This window comes from Aedes albopictus, chromosome 3 (assembly GCF_035046485.1).
Source record: "Aedes albopictus strain Foshan chromosome 3, AalbF5, whole genome shotgun sequence".
Classification (NCBI taxonomy): domain Eukaryota; kingdom Metazoa; phylum Arthropoda; class Insecta; order Diptera; family Culicidae; genus Aedes; species Aedes albopictus.
In genome coordinates, this window is record NC_085138.1 from 111,898,296 (window position 1) to 111,915,418 (window position 17,123).

At 38.5% G+C, this 17,123-nt stretch overlaps 1 protein-coding gene, 1 long non-coding RNA gene and 2 other non-coding genes across 10 annotated transcripts in view; all 4 read left to right on the top strand.

Annotated features, from left to right (window-relative positions):
• LOC134290253 (uncharacterized) overlaps nt 1-17,123 on the top strand; it is a 145,406-nt gene that overhangs the window by 105,665 nt on the left and 22,618 nt on the right. The gene's annotated exons all lie outside the window — the stretch shown is intronic.
• LOC109409544 (protein polybromo-1) overlaps nt 1-17,123 on the top strand; it is a 33,380-nt gene that overhangs the window by 8,274 nt on the left and 7,983 nt on the right. For 5 of the 7 annotated variants that reach the window (XM_062857349.1, XM_062857346.1, XM_062857351.1 and 2 more), the window contains 7 exons: nt 4,136-4,509; nt 4,573-4,891; nt 8,935-9,022; nt 9,080-9,710; nt 9,767-9,939; nt 10,157-10,323; nt 10,554-10,613. In XM_062857349.1, coding sequence (XP_062713333.1) covers nt 4,136-4,509; nt 4,573-4,891; nt 8,935-9,022; nt 9,080-9,710; nt 9,767-9,939; nt 10,157-10,323; nt 10,554-10,613 — 1,812 coding nt within the window. The remainder of the gene's footprint in view (nt 1-4,135; nt 4,510-4,572; nt 4,892-8,934; nt 9,023-9,079; nt 9,711-9,766; nt 9,940-10,156; nt 10,324-10,553; nt 10,614-17,123) is intronic. The other 2 variants (XM_062857350.1, XM_062857352.1) reach the window with 1 other exon arrangement.
• On the top strand, nt 3,955-4,026 carry Trnae-uuc (transfer RNA glutamic acid (anticodon UUC)). Its single transcript has one exon. It is a non-coding gene; the product is annotated as a tRNA-Glu (tRNA).
• On the top strand, nt 5,155-5,227 carry Trnaf-gaa (transfer RNA phenylalanine (anticodon GAA)). Its single transcript has one exon. It is a non-coding gene; the product is annotated as a tRNA-Phe (tRNA).

The window sequence follows — 17,123 nt, forward strand, 5'->3', positions numbered from 1 at the left end:
GACAATCGAGAAAATCGCGTCCAAAGTTCGAAAAAAGTAAATTGTCTCAACTATGGAGTATAAGTGCTGAATCGTGTTCTAACATCAACCAATTTTTAATTTGAGCACTATTTTTTGTTTTAGAGCGATTTTATAGTTCCATAGGATTTCCAATGAAACGTGACGCTTATGCGTCCACTTTTATGAATGTGACAAATTGGCCATGCATTTTTTCAACAATTTTCGGAACAAACTACCTAATTTTATTTCCCCATATGATAGTACCCCACGATACATGGTCATGGGCTGCAAAATCTCAATATTGCCAAAAATGCACATGGGACAATTATGCTTCCACCGGCAGTTAGGGAGTCATACGATTTGGAAACGTATTATATTTTGATGATAAACTATTTTGATTATTGGATTTAAACCAATACATATTTTTTCAATTCTCTTGACATCAAGCATTTGGTCCATTCTGACTGCACACTATTATCGATTTTCGCAGTTCAATCAAAAGAAAAATGTGCTATAACTCTCGTTAATTGTAACATTAAGAAAATCGGATAAATGTTCCAAGTAGCCAAAGTAATTCTTAATCAAATGTCTTTAAATCTAATTTTCGTCAATTTTGTTAATCGGTCCCCTTTGACTTAACGCCGACCACATATTCTTTATGCCAATCGTCCTTTATGCTAAACGTCCCTTATGCCAAACGTCCTTTATGCCAAATGTCCTTTATGCCAAATGTCCTTATGCCAAACGGCCTTATGCCAAACGTACACTCCGTAAATTCTTCACGTCAGATTTACATGAAAACATATGTAGTTCTCGTCCACCACACTATTCATGTAACATTGACGTGATTCACAGGTGGAGGTACTCACTGCTGAGTGATTTAGGTTCACCTGAACTTCATGTAGATGCTACCGGATTTTCATGTGAAACCTGCAGAAGCTGTTAGGCTTCTCGCTCCATTCCAATAGTGATAATTAAAGCTTATGTTCCGGAAAAGTGAAAAGCATTAAAGGAGAGTCTGTTAAACAATTCCTTTTATGTATTTAAATAAATAAATAATTAAATTCAAGTTGATGCGCTCGTCATAATGAACAAAACTTCTTCGACGATGCCAAACCATTATCGAAACCGCAGCCGAAATTATCATCCTGGGTTGCTTGTTCAGTTTACAAATTTCCTAAAAAATACAAACCAAACAAGAAAAAAAATAGTTATCATTCAATTGGATCGATTTATAACTTACCCTTTTATGTTTAGCTGATAAATAAAAACACTGTTGTTTACTTGCTGACTGACAAACGCTCTCGTTGACGCCATCTTGTCCACTCAATTTGGAGAGTCACTCGTTATTTTTTTTTTTCAGACCGGAAAATCATGTAACTTTGACCTGAATTCAACGTCAAAGTCACATGACTCTAAGTAAAGTTCACATGAGTCATGTGAATTGGTTTTAAACAACAAAATTGGGAGGTTACGTGATTTTTCACGTCAATCGGACGTGAAGAATTTTTGGAGTGTACCAGACCCAGGGGTCTGTGTCATTTGGCATAAGGCCGTTTGGCATAAGGTCACTTGGTATAAAGTCATTTGGCATAACGGTCATTTGGCATAATCAATAATGCAAATTATCACCTCACGAATGCTCAATCAACTTATCAATTGTATTTTTATCGCTTGCGATTGAACTGTACACTGCTCAGCGATGACCATAAGCAAAGAGGTGGCAAAACGACCATGATGCAAGTCATAAACGATTTTGCACACATCTGTCAGTGCCGCCACATGCTCACCCAAACAGCCGAACAACACCGAATGGGTTGGTTTTAGAAGCTATGGCACGAACGCTCGACACGCACACAGAAGCATCATTCGCATGTACCGACACCACACCAATAAAGTTTCCAGCCTACGATGCTTCGCGATAAGCTGATCGAAAAGCATCGAAAGCGATGAAAAGACAGGCTTGGCTGGAACGCAACAGCTCAACGACGAAAAGGAGCAACCAACAATGCTGATCAGCGTCGAGTCGGTTCGTGTGCTATTCGTACGGGCGGTTGGTTTGATAAAGCGAGGAAGGGTGAAAACGTATTCGTTGTCGAAAGCGAATCGCATCATTTCGCGAATGTTTTCACCAAATAGCAAGCTTGGGCATAATAAAGAAGGGTGCATTTCAGTTATGCCAAATGTCCATTATGCCAAATGACCGTTATGCCAAATGTCTTTATACCAAGTGACCTTATGCCAAACGACCTTATGCCAAATGACGTTATGCCAAATGTCCCGCTCCCGGTGCAGAGCCACTTGGGCAGTGGTTGGTATTTTTAACACTTTTCCTCTACCTATACTGCCCCCACTCGCATAACAGTCCCATCTGTGCTGGGTTTCCTTTTCATATGGGACTCTTATGCGAGTGGGGGCAGTATAGCTCAGTTAATTTTAAATTAATTGACTTGTTTTTCTGTACACAGTTAGATATTATCCGTATCTCACGGCGTACAAAACTATAGGTCGTTGAACCGAACGAATTGACTGAGCTTTGACGGAAAACTGTCCAAAATAGAAGCTCTGCCGAGATGGTTCCACTTCCTATTTGTTCCGCGTGGCTTGTGTTCGGCCGAATTGAGAATCAGCTGGTGATGCGAAAAGGCTTGTAAAGTGATTTTCGGTGTACAATACATTTTCTTACGTGAAGAATTCAACATACCACGTAATGTTGCCTAAAACAATTCGCGATTGCAAGAGTTTGTTGTTTCCTATTGGGATACCGGGATTCGTTAACTTTTACGACTCAAGAGTACTGGGATTCATAAAATTTGGTGGGTTCGTTCCTGCTGCTCTCTCAAGGAACTGTTTATAAACCACGTAGACCAAAGCGTAGTGTTTGAGCAGACTCCCCCCCTTCCCCCAAAAAGTCTACGTGATTTATGAACGGACCCTAAGTAGACATCCAACTAATCATCCTTCCCCATCCTCAGCTGCCGCTGCCCAGACCGTGGCTAGGACAGCTTGCCAAACTTGTCGTAGAGCTAATCACTGACTAGCTCCAAATCTCTTCTTACAATCCTCCAGAAATTCTGCTGGAAAATCTTTCAAAATATCCCCCAAGGAAAATTCTGCAATCAACATGTTTAGAAGATGTTTCCCCTTGTGTCGAAAATTTATCTCTGATTTCTAGTAGAAATTCTACTACGAATTTCTCCACGGAATTTAAACTTAGTTTTCTGAATATTTTTGATCCTAACTAATGAACAATGATATAAAAATGCAACATTAACCAGGAAACTTTTAAATTTACTGAATAATATTCGATAATATTACTAAAAAAAACTCATGGAGAATTTTTATTAGAAGTTTTGGAATACTTTCTGGATATATATATATATATATATATTTTTTTTTTTATAGCGATGTACCGAATAATACTATGTATTCGGCCGAATAGTCGGTCAGATATTTGGCTGATTTTTTTTGTTAAGAACCTTGCTATAAATGTTGAAAGAATGTTCACTCATAAAATTGCACAACCTAAAACCGTACATCCTTAACCCTAAAAGGGATACCTTCATGGCCTCAGTTTCGTCACCTCGCTGAGTGTGTTCCTTCAAAGACGAGCTCTGAAAGGCGCCTGGGGTCCAATGGTATCCCTTTTAGGGTTAAAAAAGGTTTACATTACAGATAACGTAACTTTTTGCAATTAAAATGCTTCGGCAATATATCGCTCGATTCACTGAATTCTCAATATAGCGTGTTCGGTATCAATCTGTATCAATGCATTTGTTATTCGGCCAAACGAATATTCGGCAAAATCCAAAAATAGCTGATATTTGGCCGGCTGAATTTCTAACGTCTCTGTTCTGGCAACACTGTTCCCATAATCGATGATTATGAGTGTACTGGGTGAAAATACCCAGCTGCTCGTTTCAAATGCGCTCTGTGTTACGTGCTCTTTCACCTTCCCATATGGTCTAGTGGCTAGGATATCTGGCTTTCACCCAGAAGGCCCGGGTTCGATTCCCGGTATGGGAAATTTTTTTAACGTTTCTCTAGCTTATTTATGTCACTTACATTCTTTCTAAATCCTTGTGAACCGTTTTTTAGATGTCGTACTTATTTGACACATGATTTGAACTTTCAGGAATACCCCGACTATTACGATATCATCAAGAACCCGATTGATCTGGAACGGATCGAGCAGAAGCTGCGCAAGCAAAACTACGAAAGCGTTGACGATATGGCGGCAGATTTTATGCTGATGTTTGAGAATGCCTGCAAGTACAACGAACCGGACTCGCAGATCTACAAGGACGCCCTCTGCCTGCAGCAGTTGATCATCCAAACCAAGCAGTCGCTGCGAAGCGATGAAACCGTGCCGGATGTTCCGCAAGCTGTGCAGGAACTGTTGCTGTCATTGTTTACGACGTTTTACAACTATCAGGACGAAGAGGGGCGATGCTACTCGGATTCGTTGGCTGAATTGCCCGAACACGATGAGACTCCGGAAGGGAATAAGTATGGCTGGTCGGGTTGAATCAGAATATGATACATATCTGTAATTTCAAACGTTTATTCTAGGGTTCGTGGCATTTCGCTGGATCTGATCAAGCGTCGTCTGGACAAGGGTCTGTACAAGCGATTGGATATGTTCCAAGAGGACATCTTCTCTTGTTTGGAGCGAGCGCGGAAGCTGAGCCGAACCGATTCCCAGGTGTTTGAGGATTCCATTGAACTGCAGTCGTTCTTCATCAAGAAGCGGGACGAGCTGTGTCGGAATGGAAACGTACTAGAATCGCCTGCGCTTAGTTACAATTCGATGCATCTGATGGCAGCTGTGGAGGCGTTGAGGCAAACGAAGCTGCTGGAGGAGGAAACCGATACCGAGACGGATACCACGGTAAGTGAGTGTGGGAAGTGAAGTAGGTTGAAACGTGTAACGCAAAATAAGGTACCACAGTGAAAAAAGTGATCAATTTGCTCCTGATTTACGATATCTCAAAGCTAGTCATCGAGTATCTTTACCCGCACCGTAAGTATATGACTGGTCACCCTAGCGTCGGTAAATCAGAATTCCGAAAGCTCGCAAAGCTTTCGGTATCGCTCAACGTTCATGTTAAAAAGCTTGCTTGAAATGGAACATTAGCCAGACCATTCTCATCGGCCGAAATAGCTCAGTTGGGAGAGCGTTAGACTGAAGATCTAAATGTCCCCGGTTCAATCCCGGGTTTCGGCATCCTTTTTTTTTTGTATATTTTTTTTTATTTTGATCGTCTCATGAATGTTATAAATGATGGACTTTAATGTGCTCTTATTAAGCAACAACGCAGTTAATATGAGATTTAATCCCGATTTTCAAGAATCCAGATTAAATTTTAATATTCCATTTGGTAAGCACCAAAAATCGTAAAGAGAAATCTGCTTTTGAAATCTTGCAGATGTTCCTAGAATTTTGAATCTCAAACATAAGTTTTTAACAGGAATGAACGGGATTGATAACATGCACTATGCAGCTGGTGTTTTGCCAACAGAAAGAGCAGTAGAAGCCGCGCAGCCTCATCCGTTGGCTGCGCACACAGCACATTTCACTCGGGATTCCTCGAGAAGCTCTTTTCCAGATTTTTTTTTCCGTTGCTTCGGTAGATCATGTTCCCGGGAATCTCGTGTTAGTTTTCTGGGTACATATTCTTGCCTGAAATCTACACAATATTCATTCCGAAATTTCTACTTATTCTCCGAGGGATTTCCTTGAATTATTCTTGTAAAATTTCTATAGAAGTTCCTCCAGGAGCTCTTTGGGAACTCTCTTTTTGATTAGTTCAGGGATTCCTTCAAATCGAAATTTCTAAAAGATTTCTCTAGTAGAAACTTCTTCTGTGGGTCAAAATTTCCGTAGAAATTCCTCCAGAATATCCTCAAGGAATCATCGCATTCCTACGGGAACTTCTCTAGGAATCCATTACGAATTCTTCCGGAATTCCTTAAAAAATTCTTCCAATCAAAAAATGCTTCACGGAATTCTTTTAGAAATTCGTCCGTTATTTTCTCCAGAATACCACCAGCGCTTCTTCCAGAAATTCTTATTGGCATAAATCCAGAAATTCCTCCGGGATTTCTTCATGAAGTTCCTCCAAACAATCTTCTAGGAAAACCTCGAGAAAGTTATTTAAGAATTCTTCCTGAAATTTTTCCAGAAATTTTTTCGTAAATTTATCCAGAAATTCCCCTGGAAATAAATTCAGAAATCACTCCGGTAATGCTTCCAGAAATTCATCTGTGAATTTCTCCAAAAATTACTCAGTGAATTCATCCAGAAATTCCTTCAGGAATTCATCCAGAAATTACTCCGGATATTCCTGCAGAAATTCCTTCATGCATTCCTCCTCACATTTCATTGGGATTTTTTCCAGAAATTCCTCCGGGAATTTCTCCAGGAATTCTTTCTGCATTTCCTCCAGAAATTCCTCATAGAATTTCTCCAAAAAATCGTTCAGGTATTCTTCCAGAAATTTCTGCGGTAATTCCTCCAGACATTCTTCCTGGTATTCCTCCACAAATTCTGCCGGTCATCCTCTCAGAAATTTCTTCAGGAATTGAATGGAGAATTGCTCAATAAATTCCACTGATAATTACTCCACAAATTACTCCGGGAAATCTTCAAGAAATTAATTCGGGAATTTCCTCCAGAAAATCCGCTAGTAATACCTGCGGAAAAACATGAGTGAATTTCTCCAGAAATTTCTCCGGGAATTCCACCAGAAATTTCTAAGTGAATTCTTTCAGAAATTCCTTCAGCAATTCCATAGGAAATTCCTCGGTGAATTCTTCAAGAAATTTCTCTAGACATTATTTCATAAATTCATTCAGATATTCCTTCAAAAATTCATCAAGAAATTACTCTGGGAAATCCTTAAGAAGTTCCTCCAGGAATTCCTCAAGGTGCTGTCCATCAAATACGTAGACTCATTTTTTAACCATTTCAGACCCCCAACCCCCTCGTAGACTTTTGTCTATACAAAACCTATACCCCTCCGGGCATTCTTACAGTAGTTCCTCTGGGAACTCCGTTAGAAATTATTCCGGGAAATCTTCCAGAAATTACTCCAGGAATCCCTCCAGAAGTTTTTGTGGGAATTCCTCCAGAAATTCTTCCGCAAATACCTTCAGAAATTCCACAGTGAAATTCCTAGAGAAATTGATCTTGGAATTTTGCAGATATTCCCTCAGAAATCCTTCCAGAAATTTCTTCGTGAATTCCTCCAGAAATTTCTTCGGGAACTTCCCTCTGAGAACCCTCAAGAAACTCCTTCAGGGAATCCTCAATTATTTTCCTTAGGGATGACCCAATACATTCCCACACAGAATCCTCAAGAAATTCCCTCAGGGATCGCTCAAGATATTTCTCTATAGAATCCTCAAGGAATTCCCACATAGATTACTCTAGGAATTTGTTCAGAGATTCTTTAAAGGAGCTCCTTCAATGGATCCTCAAGAAATTTTCTCAGATAATCTTCAAGGAATTCCCTTAGGGATTACTGATGAAATTTCGACAGCGATCCTCAAGAAATTTCCTCAAAGAATCCTGAAGACATTTCCTCAGGGATTCTTCAAGAAATTACCTCACAACATCCTCAAGGAATGCCCGCAGTGGTTACTTAAGGAATTTCGTCTGGGATTTCTTGAGAAATTTGCTCAGAGAATTCTGTAGAAATTCACTCAGAGAATCCTCAAGAAATTCCCTCAGGGATTGCTCCTGGAGGAATCATAAAAGAAATCCCTGGAGGAATCCTGAAAGGAATTCCTGGAGACATTCTCAAAGAAATCCCTAGAAGAATCCTCAAAGGAATTTCTGAAGGAATTCTCAAAGGAATTTCTGGAGGAATTCTCTTAAGAATTCCAAGAAGTATCCTCGAACGAATTCCTGGAAGAATCTCCGCAGGAGTTCCTGAAGTAATCATCGAGAAAAATCCTGGAGGAATCCACTAAGGAATTCATGGAGATGCATATCCTCAAAAACTTTCCTGGAGACATACTCTAAGGAATTCCTGAAGGAGTCCTCAAAAAAATCCTGGAGGAATTATCGAAAGAATTCCAGGAGTAAATGTCTAATGAATTCCTGGAGGAATCCCCAAACGAATGCCTGCAAGAGTCCTCTAAGGCATTCCTGGAGGAATGCGCAAAAGAATTCCTACAGAAACGAGATAAACCTGCCGAAGGCTGATAATTTCGATAATAAAAATAAATAATAATAAATAATAATTCCTAGAGAAATCAGCAAAGGAATTCCTGAAGGAGTCCCAGAAGTAATGCCTGGAAAATCGTCGAAGAGATTCTTAAGAATCCCCGTGGGAATTCCTGGAGATATCTCTGAAGGAATCCTAGTAGAAATTCCTGGAGGAATCTTCGAAGGAATTCTTGGAGGAATCCCTAAAGGAATTCCTGAAAGAATCCGCGAAGGACTTTCTGCAGAAATCCCTGGAGGAATCACTGAAGGAATTCCTGGAGCAATACCAGAAGCCAGAAGGAAATCTCTAATTAAACCCAAAGGAACCCTTGAAGCACGAAATGTACGTGGTGAAATCACAGAATAAATAATCTAAAGGAATTCTTGAAGAAGACATCTCAGACGGAATTCTTAAAGGAAATGAACTTCTGTTGGTCTTTTTGAAAAAAAAAACTATGAAAGTCTTTCTGTATGCAGGAATTTTAATAAGAACCACCAAATGAGTTTCTGGAAGAATTTTCGATGAAGTTTCTGGAGAAATCCAAAAAAAATCCTGAAGGAATCCTCGACGAAGTTATTACTAGAGGAATCCCCGAAGAGAGTTGTAGGGAATATTTAAAGGTTACTTGGGATTGGGACCTTGATGATCTTAAGAAAAGCACTGTTATTACCGTTTATTATAACGTACGTGTTGTTGAATGAGTTTTTTTTTCTTACAGCAAGCATCTCAAGGCGAGAGCATGACCATTGACCAGAAGGTGTTTTCACCGGGAGACTTCGTTTATATCGATATCCCGGAGAATAAAAGTAAGTTTCAAATATCTAACATCACTTTAACCGGGACTAACTCACCAATAATTTCAGTTCCCGGCATAATGTACATCGAACGTCTGTGGACCAACAGCGACAACGTCAAGATGATGTACGGCAGCATGTTCCTGAGGCCGTTCGAAACCTATCACGTTCAAACTCGCCGGTTCCTGGAGAAGGAAGTGTTCCGAAGTGATCAGCACCTGGCGGTGCCGTTGTCGCAGGCCCAGAACAAGTGCTTCGTTATGTTCGTGAAGGACTACTTCAAGAACCGACCGGAAGGATTCCTCGAGAAGGACGTGTATGTGTGCGAGTCGTACTATTCCGTGAAGCGACGGTGCTTCAAAAAGCTAAAAACCTGGAACATGGAACGGGTGACCGATCCGGTTACGCTGATTGCCAGGGAGACGCCGCTGGAGATGAAGCGGGTCATGTCGGTGTTCAAGGAAAGGATTGAGAAACACAAGGAGGAGCTGTCCGAGCTGCAGATGCAGGAAGCACTGGTAGAGAAGGAGAAACCCAATGTGGTCGTGTATGTGAACGGCGGGGAGGAAGGAACTGTGTTTTACGAGCAGTACAACACCGTTTGCGGCGGCCTCGTCAAGACGGGAGATTACGTTTATGTGGCAACGGAAACCGGGAAGCAGTCGGTGGCACAGATTCAATCGATCTGGGAGACGAAGGAGTAAGATCAATTCTTTCTTGAAATGTATTTTATGTTCTAATTTGTTTGCCTTCCAGTGGTAAATCCTTTTTCCGTGGCCCATGGCTTCTTACTCCACCGGAAGTTCCAGGAACTATCAGCCGCCTGTTCTACCGGCAGGAGGTTATGCTGTCGACCGTACAGGAAACTACGCCAACGGTGGCTATCGTGGGACGCTGTGCTGTGTTGGAACAGCATGAATACGTTACAAGTAAGTGACACCCACGTATGTGGCAACCCTAATCCCACTTAATGCATCTGACAGGAGCCAACATCTATCGTGCATCCACAACGGAATGCTTTGTGGATACACAAATTTTTACATACAAGATGTTGGATTCTTAAAAATGGCGTCCTCGCACCCTGGTGGTGACACCTCAATCAGCATTTCGAAGGTGAAACTTGATTCGATGTTCTTTCCATTCCAGGACGCCCAACCGAAATCCCCGAAGCGGACGTATTCCTGTGCGAGTCCGTGTACGACGAGCTGAAGAAGCAAATCCGCAAAGCCGGTGCGCTGAAAAAGTTCACCCATACCCAGATGGTGACGCAGGACGAAATCTACCACTTCCGGCGGGCGATTAATCCACCCAAGGTAGGCCACCCCAGGTGCCAATTTCATACGGGATTGCCTTTGTTTTTTTTTTTTGCGGGAGTGTATTTACATGTGTGTGTATGTTTGCGTGTATGTGCGTGTGGCGTACCTCTCTGTGTGGGTTTCAATCACACACACACACTATTTTTCTCAAAGCGGGCAATATTGTGTTCTTTCTTTCTCTTTTTTTTATTTTATTTCATGCCATGTGTGCGTTTTCTCGAAAATAGGTAACTTGCGGTGAAATCGCAGCCATACAGGAAAACAAACCGATTCCGTCGGCTGATCTGGTAAATATCTGCAAAGTTTTTAGTAATTGTTGTGCTATTTCATTCCTCATCATCAAGTTTTAACATGGTTTTGGTAACTGCTTGCTTTGTACTAATAACTTATTTTAATAACATGGTAGAGTTAAAATATTTAGACCTAGCGTAAGTTACAACTTGTGTATACAAAACATGAAATGCAGTAGAATGTAGTTTGTTTCATGAATAATAATATTTTTACTAATTTCAGGCCTGGTAGTGAGTAACTATTTAGTGACTTGGTCACTATTTTCATGCTGGTCACTAAAAAGTCACTATTTTTAAGGGTTTTCAACTAAAGTCACTTTTTCCATCAAAAAGTCACTATTTTCAACTATTTTAGGTGCAAATCAAATCCAAAGTTCATTATATAAGTCTTAAACGCTTAAAATTTCAATGCATTCGGTTCATTGAATCCGGAGATATAACAGTTCAATGTTGGCTATCGGATAATTATGCTTTTCCCTAGAATATTTTAACTTCATGTAGAATGGACCGATCTTTTCAAAATTTGGATAAATTGATACACAACTAGTTGATCAACTTAGAGTGAAAATTTGAAAATATTTGTGCACTTGTTTGTTTCCAACATTTACGATAATGCAGATGTACTAACTTGTGCAACTTAGAGCTATTTGTCCATTTTTTGAAAAATGAAAATTTCGCCTGTCCCTAACATTTTGTCTATGCTCTGTAATGGACGACAAACTTTTGTGTCTGAAAGATTTTGGTGATGTGCTTCTTATTTGCCTTTGAGATGAATGTCATTCACACTTCTCTCCCAGCTGGTGAGATATTGCTTAATGATAAGCTTGATCGGAACACCTTGGTTAAAATAGGTGTTAAGATTTCTTTACGCTTCTGAAGTAGTACAGGAAAAATCCCATCCCTACCCGGCGCTTTGAAGAAATCAAAGGATTAATCACTTTTTTGTTCAGTATTAATTTGATCGACCAGAATGCACGCATCACTCCTGGCCTCTTCTAACACAATTGATTCATCGTCTTGATGGACTTTATCTACTGGTTTCATTGGCCTCAGTTTGTGATATTGAAGTATTCCGGTCTTCAGTGTTGTCTATTACGGCATCATCAGCATCGGCAGCCATGTTGGGTATGAGCCTCAAAATTTCAAAGTGATAATTCTCTGCCACCAAAGCGAATATTCGTATGAAAAAGTATCATCCTATATGCTCACTCGCAGTGATTACGATGATACTTTTTCTGCTACGTTGCTACAGAATTGGCAGTTTTTTATCACTTCAAAAATGCGAGGCAAACAATCATTGAAAAGCAAAAAGTCAATGATTCGTTTGAAAACTTAGTGATGCAGTAAGACACCTTAATGGATTTAATTATGATCTCATTTTACTTCTTGGTAGTTTGCTGGGACTAATAAACACCTTAAAGAGGCAATTGAAACCCAAGACATTATGTTTGTGTTTGAATTCAATTTTCAGGTTCGTTCATGTTGTCACAGTATAAGGAGTGTATCGTAAAGTAGTTGAAAATGTTTAAAATAGCCTCAAAAATAGTTTAATACAACTTTTAAGTAATTTTATTTTTGGAGATACTGTATAAATCCTTGAAAAAAGAAATGGCTTTAAGGATTTTCTAAAAATGTTCTTTTAACTGGGTTTTTAACCTAGATTACTGAACGCATGTTTTTAAATTTTTGCACACCTTCTAAAAAATTGAAATTGCGAAAAAAGTTCGATAATGTTCGAAAATTGTTAATTTTTTTGTGCAAATATAATAAGCTCCAAATCCTCATGATATAGGCAAATTATTTTTTTCAAGAAAAAACTCCACTGCATTTAAGCGCAATTCTTAAAAATGAAAAAAGGCAATTTTTGAGGAACCCCTTTTTTCTATGCTCCTCCAAATCATGTTTACGCAAATAAAAAATAAATAAAATAAAAAATTCGCATTTTTTTAAATACGGTATGTTTTTACCCTTCTTACACCCATAAGAAGTGTATAAATACCGCTTGGAAAACCGACTTTCGATCCGAGGCCCGCAGGGCCGAGTCACATATACCAATCAACTCAGCTCAACGAATTGAGCAAATGTCTGTATGTGCGTGTGTGTGTGTATGTGTGTGTGTATGTATGTTACAAAAAAATGTCACTCACGGTTCTCAGCCGTCTGTTGACCGATTTGAGTTCTCTTGGAAGCAAATGAAAGCTACTACATCCTAGTAGAACGCTATTGAATTTTATTTTGATTGGACGTTCGGTTACCGAGATATCTTTCAAAGAGTGCTAGGGAGTAGTACAACTTAATTATTTTAGATATTTTTGACAAAGTGTATCACCATAAATTTCTCAGCCGTCTATCAACCGATTTGGGTTCTTAAGGCCCCAAACGAAAGCTACTACATCCTAGTAGAACGCTATTGAATTTTTTTTTGATTGGACGTTCGGTTACCGCGATATCTTTCAAAGAGTGCTAGGGAGTAGTACAACTTAATTATTTTAGATATTTTTGACAAAGTGTATCACCATAAATTTCTCAGCCGTCTATCAACCGATTTGGGTTCTTAAGGCCCCAAACGAAAGCTACTACATCCTAGTAGAACGCTATTGAATTTTTTTTTGATTGGACGTTCGGTTACCGAGATATCTTTCAAAGAGTGCTAGGGAGTAGTACAACTTAATTATTTTAGATATTTTTGACAAAGTGTATCACCATAAATTTCTCAGCCGTCTATCAACCGATTCGGGTTCTTAAGGCCCGAAACGAAAGCTACTGCACCCTAGAAGAACGCTTTTGAATTTCATTCCGATTGGACATTTTGTAACCGAGATATCTTTCGGGGAGTACTTTGGAGTAATACAACTTAACTTTTTAAGAGGTCTTTGACAAAATGCTTCATAATAAATGAATCAGCCGTGTGTCAATCGATTTGAGTTCTCTCAGCATCAAATGAAAGCTACAGCATCCAAGTAGTATGCTATTAAATTTCATGCCGTTTGGACATTTTGTTTCCGAGATATCTTTCCACGAGTACTAAGGAGTAATGAAATTTACGCTTTTGAGAGATTTTTGATAAAATGTATCATAATACATTTCTCAGCCGTTTGTCAACAGATTTTTTATGATCATATTTGGTTACACAAGTTAGTTATACATGAAAATGCAATTGCATAAAATACATAAAAGCTACTATCTCTTTGTAATATTTGAGCTTAATAAACAGTAGCAAAAATATCACGGAATGTATGTAGGAAAAGCCTTTTTACCCTTCTTACACCCATAAGAAGGGTATAAATATCGCTCGAAAAACCGACTTTCGATCCGAGGCCCGGAGGACCAAGTCTCATATACCAATGAACTCAGCTCGACGAACTGAGCAAATGTCTGTATGTGTGTGTGTGTGTGTGTGTGTATGTGTGTATGTGTGTGTGTGTGTATGTGCGTTACAAAAAAAAAGTCACGCACGTTTCTCAGCCGTCTGTCAACCGATTTGGATTCTCTTGGAAGCAAATAAAAGCTACTACATCCTAGTAGAACGCTATTGATTTTTTTTTTCGATTGGACGTTTGATTACCGAGATATCTCTCGAAGAGTACTTATGAGTCATACATCTAAACTTTTTAAGATTTTTGACCAAGTGTATCATAATAAATATTTCGGCCGTTTGTAAATCGATTTGGATTCTCTTGGCACCAAATGAAAGCTACAGCACACTAGTAGATCGCCCAGAAATTTTATTTCGATTGGACATTTGGTTACAGAGATATCTTTCGAAGAGTACTTAGGATTTATACAACTAAACTTTTTGAGATTTTTGACCAAGTGTATCATAATAAATATCTCAGCCATCTGTCAACCGATTTGGGTTCTCTAAGCACCAGATGAAAGCTACAATATCCTTGTGAAAGGCCCTAAAATTTTATTTCGATTCGACATTTGATTACTGAGATATCTCACGAAGAGTATTTCAATAATTTTTTTTTTTTATTATTATATTCACTTGTTATCTTGCATGAGTTTTTGACCAGTCTATGGGAAATTATTTTTCAATAAATAATGCTGACCTCATACAAAGTGTATACTAGCAGGTTATTGTTTTCAACAAAATTAGAAATAATAAATTACAATTACACAGGAATTCTATGAAAACTAACAATATGTTAAATGAAAGCTTTGAATTTATATATTGTGGGAAAAATGCAAGAACCGGACAGCCAAAATAACTAGCTAATGCCAAAACTGATTAACTTAGTAGACATATCATTTTTGTCCTTTTTACACCATAACCATAAATACCAAGTACTTTGGAGCTAATTTGATCGACTGATTAAGAGATGTTAGACAACGTGTATCTCGCTGATTTTCGTACCCATTTGTTAATCGATTCAAGATCTTTTGGAAGTTAACAAAAGATACAATATTCTAGAATATGAAAGCTATTTTTTAAACATTCCATACAAGATTATAGGAGGTGTCTGACATTTCTGGTAGTTTGGTCCATGGTCAATGATGCTATTTTGGAAACCAATCCACTAGATGCCAAATCCACAATATTTTCTAGCACATTTGGTCAATTACACAAAATAAATATGTTTAATACAAATAATACTACAATAATTTTAATAAGTGTAAGAAGGGTTCTGTTCACCATAGGTGGATTAAATCGGGTTTTTAATTTATGGACGAGTACGTTAGAGCAAAAAACAGAATTTTATAACCTTTTAAGATATTAAAAGCAGAACTTCAAAGTTTGACCAAAAAATAGACGTTTTTTGGAGTGGACCATTTTGTAGATATAGGAGATTTTTCTATCGAAAATATGAATTTTGAAAGTCAGTGTTGAATGATATGTTATGTATACATAACTGTTAACAAGCATCAGTATTTTCCAGATTTTTTATCGTACAAATTTTATTCGCTAGAGATTTTTGAAATGTTGAAAAATCGGAACAAAGTTGCATTTTGTGCAGATTTTTATTTTGTGAGGTGTATTCATTTAACCATATATTCAATAATACTAAACATTTTCCAATTTTTTCCAAGCTGTTCTAAACTTAACTATATTGTGAAGATTTCATAGAAGAACCGAAATGAAAAGACCAACCCAGGTTCGAGATAGAGCATCCTGAACATTTTCAACTACTTTCCGATACACTCCTTAAATGCCTGTGCCCCATCCCTGAAGCAAAAAAGCCCATGGAGTGACAAAATCTCTTAGCTAAGTCACTCCCAACGTTGGTGTTCAAATATACTAAAACATTTACACTCAAAACAACACATCTACATAATTTACTCAAATACACTTACATCTTCTAAATCTTGTCGCATCACTCGCTTATAGTGAATCCCTAATCAACCCGTTCCAAATGTTCAACTTCTTGACACCTATAGGGGGGCGCCGATGAGTCGCTGGCCTTTCAGAAAGTAGGTGCCATATCATCATATCCTTACCTGTTCTCGTAACGGAGAAGATGAGCGTGGCTGGCAATGAAAGATTTCATGTATTTTTTACATCAATCTCTGATTGGTTAGCTGTTCCTTCTCAAAATGCATTCCATAAGGAGTATTACAGTTTTAACATGACAACTTTCAGTATGCAATCTACGAATTACTCCGTTACCACGCAACGCTACGCAACGCAATTTTCAAGTTCGTTCACGTTCATGTTGTTAAAACTGAAACAAATGGTTGCATAATAACTAGATACGCATATAAAAATACCGTTTTTTTTTTAATTTTCATCCATCTCAATTTTATGCTTAGAACAAAAGTTAGATAATGTTGTTAAAGAAAATGGCAATTTGTGCAGAACCTTTTGAATGCCTTCTAGGGAATGTTCTGCCGTATACAAACGAAGAGTCAAAAGCAAATTTAAATACTCAGCATGTGTTGTTAATATATTAACCCTTTAACGGCTATGGGGTCTGTAGAGCTTTTTAACTTTTTCGCGAATCTGCTCTAAACCAGTTCACTTCAATATTGTACAAAAGTTAATAAAAAAGGAGTTTAAGCTTATTAGAGTACTTGTGCACTCAACTTTTTTATTCAATAGTGAAACTACGCTCTACGCTCCAAACAAATATCAAAAATTTTGTATGGACAAAAGTCTACGAGGGGGGGGGGGTTCTGAAATGGCCAAATTTTGGTCTACGTGGTTTATGAACATCCCCTTATTTGAAGTCTCATGCGTCATAGGCATAACGAGGTCGATCGTAAAACTCGCGGTTTTGTCTAGATCCAATTTTTTCCGTTGACATTCAGCAGCGTATACTTTTGGCTTCTCGCTGTTGTCAAACGAAGATTGGGCAAACCACAAACTGTTACGATACAGACAAACGGGTTTCGAGAGAAAACGAAGTGAAATGCCATATTCGGGACATTCGCAGACAACATGGTGTATATCTTGAAAGCATGTACCTCAGTTATAACGATAGCAATCAGTGTGCCCTATTCGATAAAAATGTGATCCAAGAAAGAAGTGATTGGAAATACTTAATCGTGATAAAATCTCGTCCG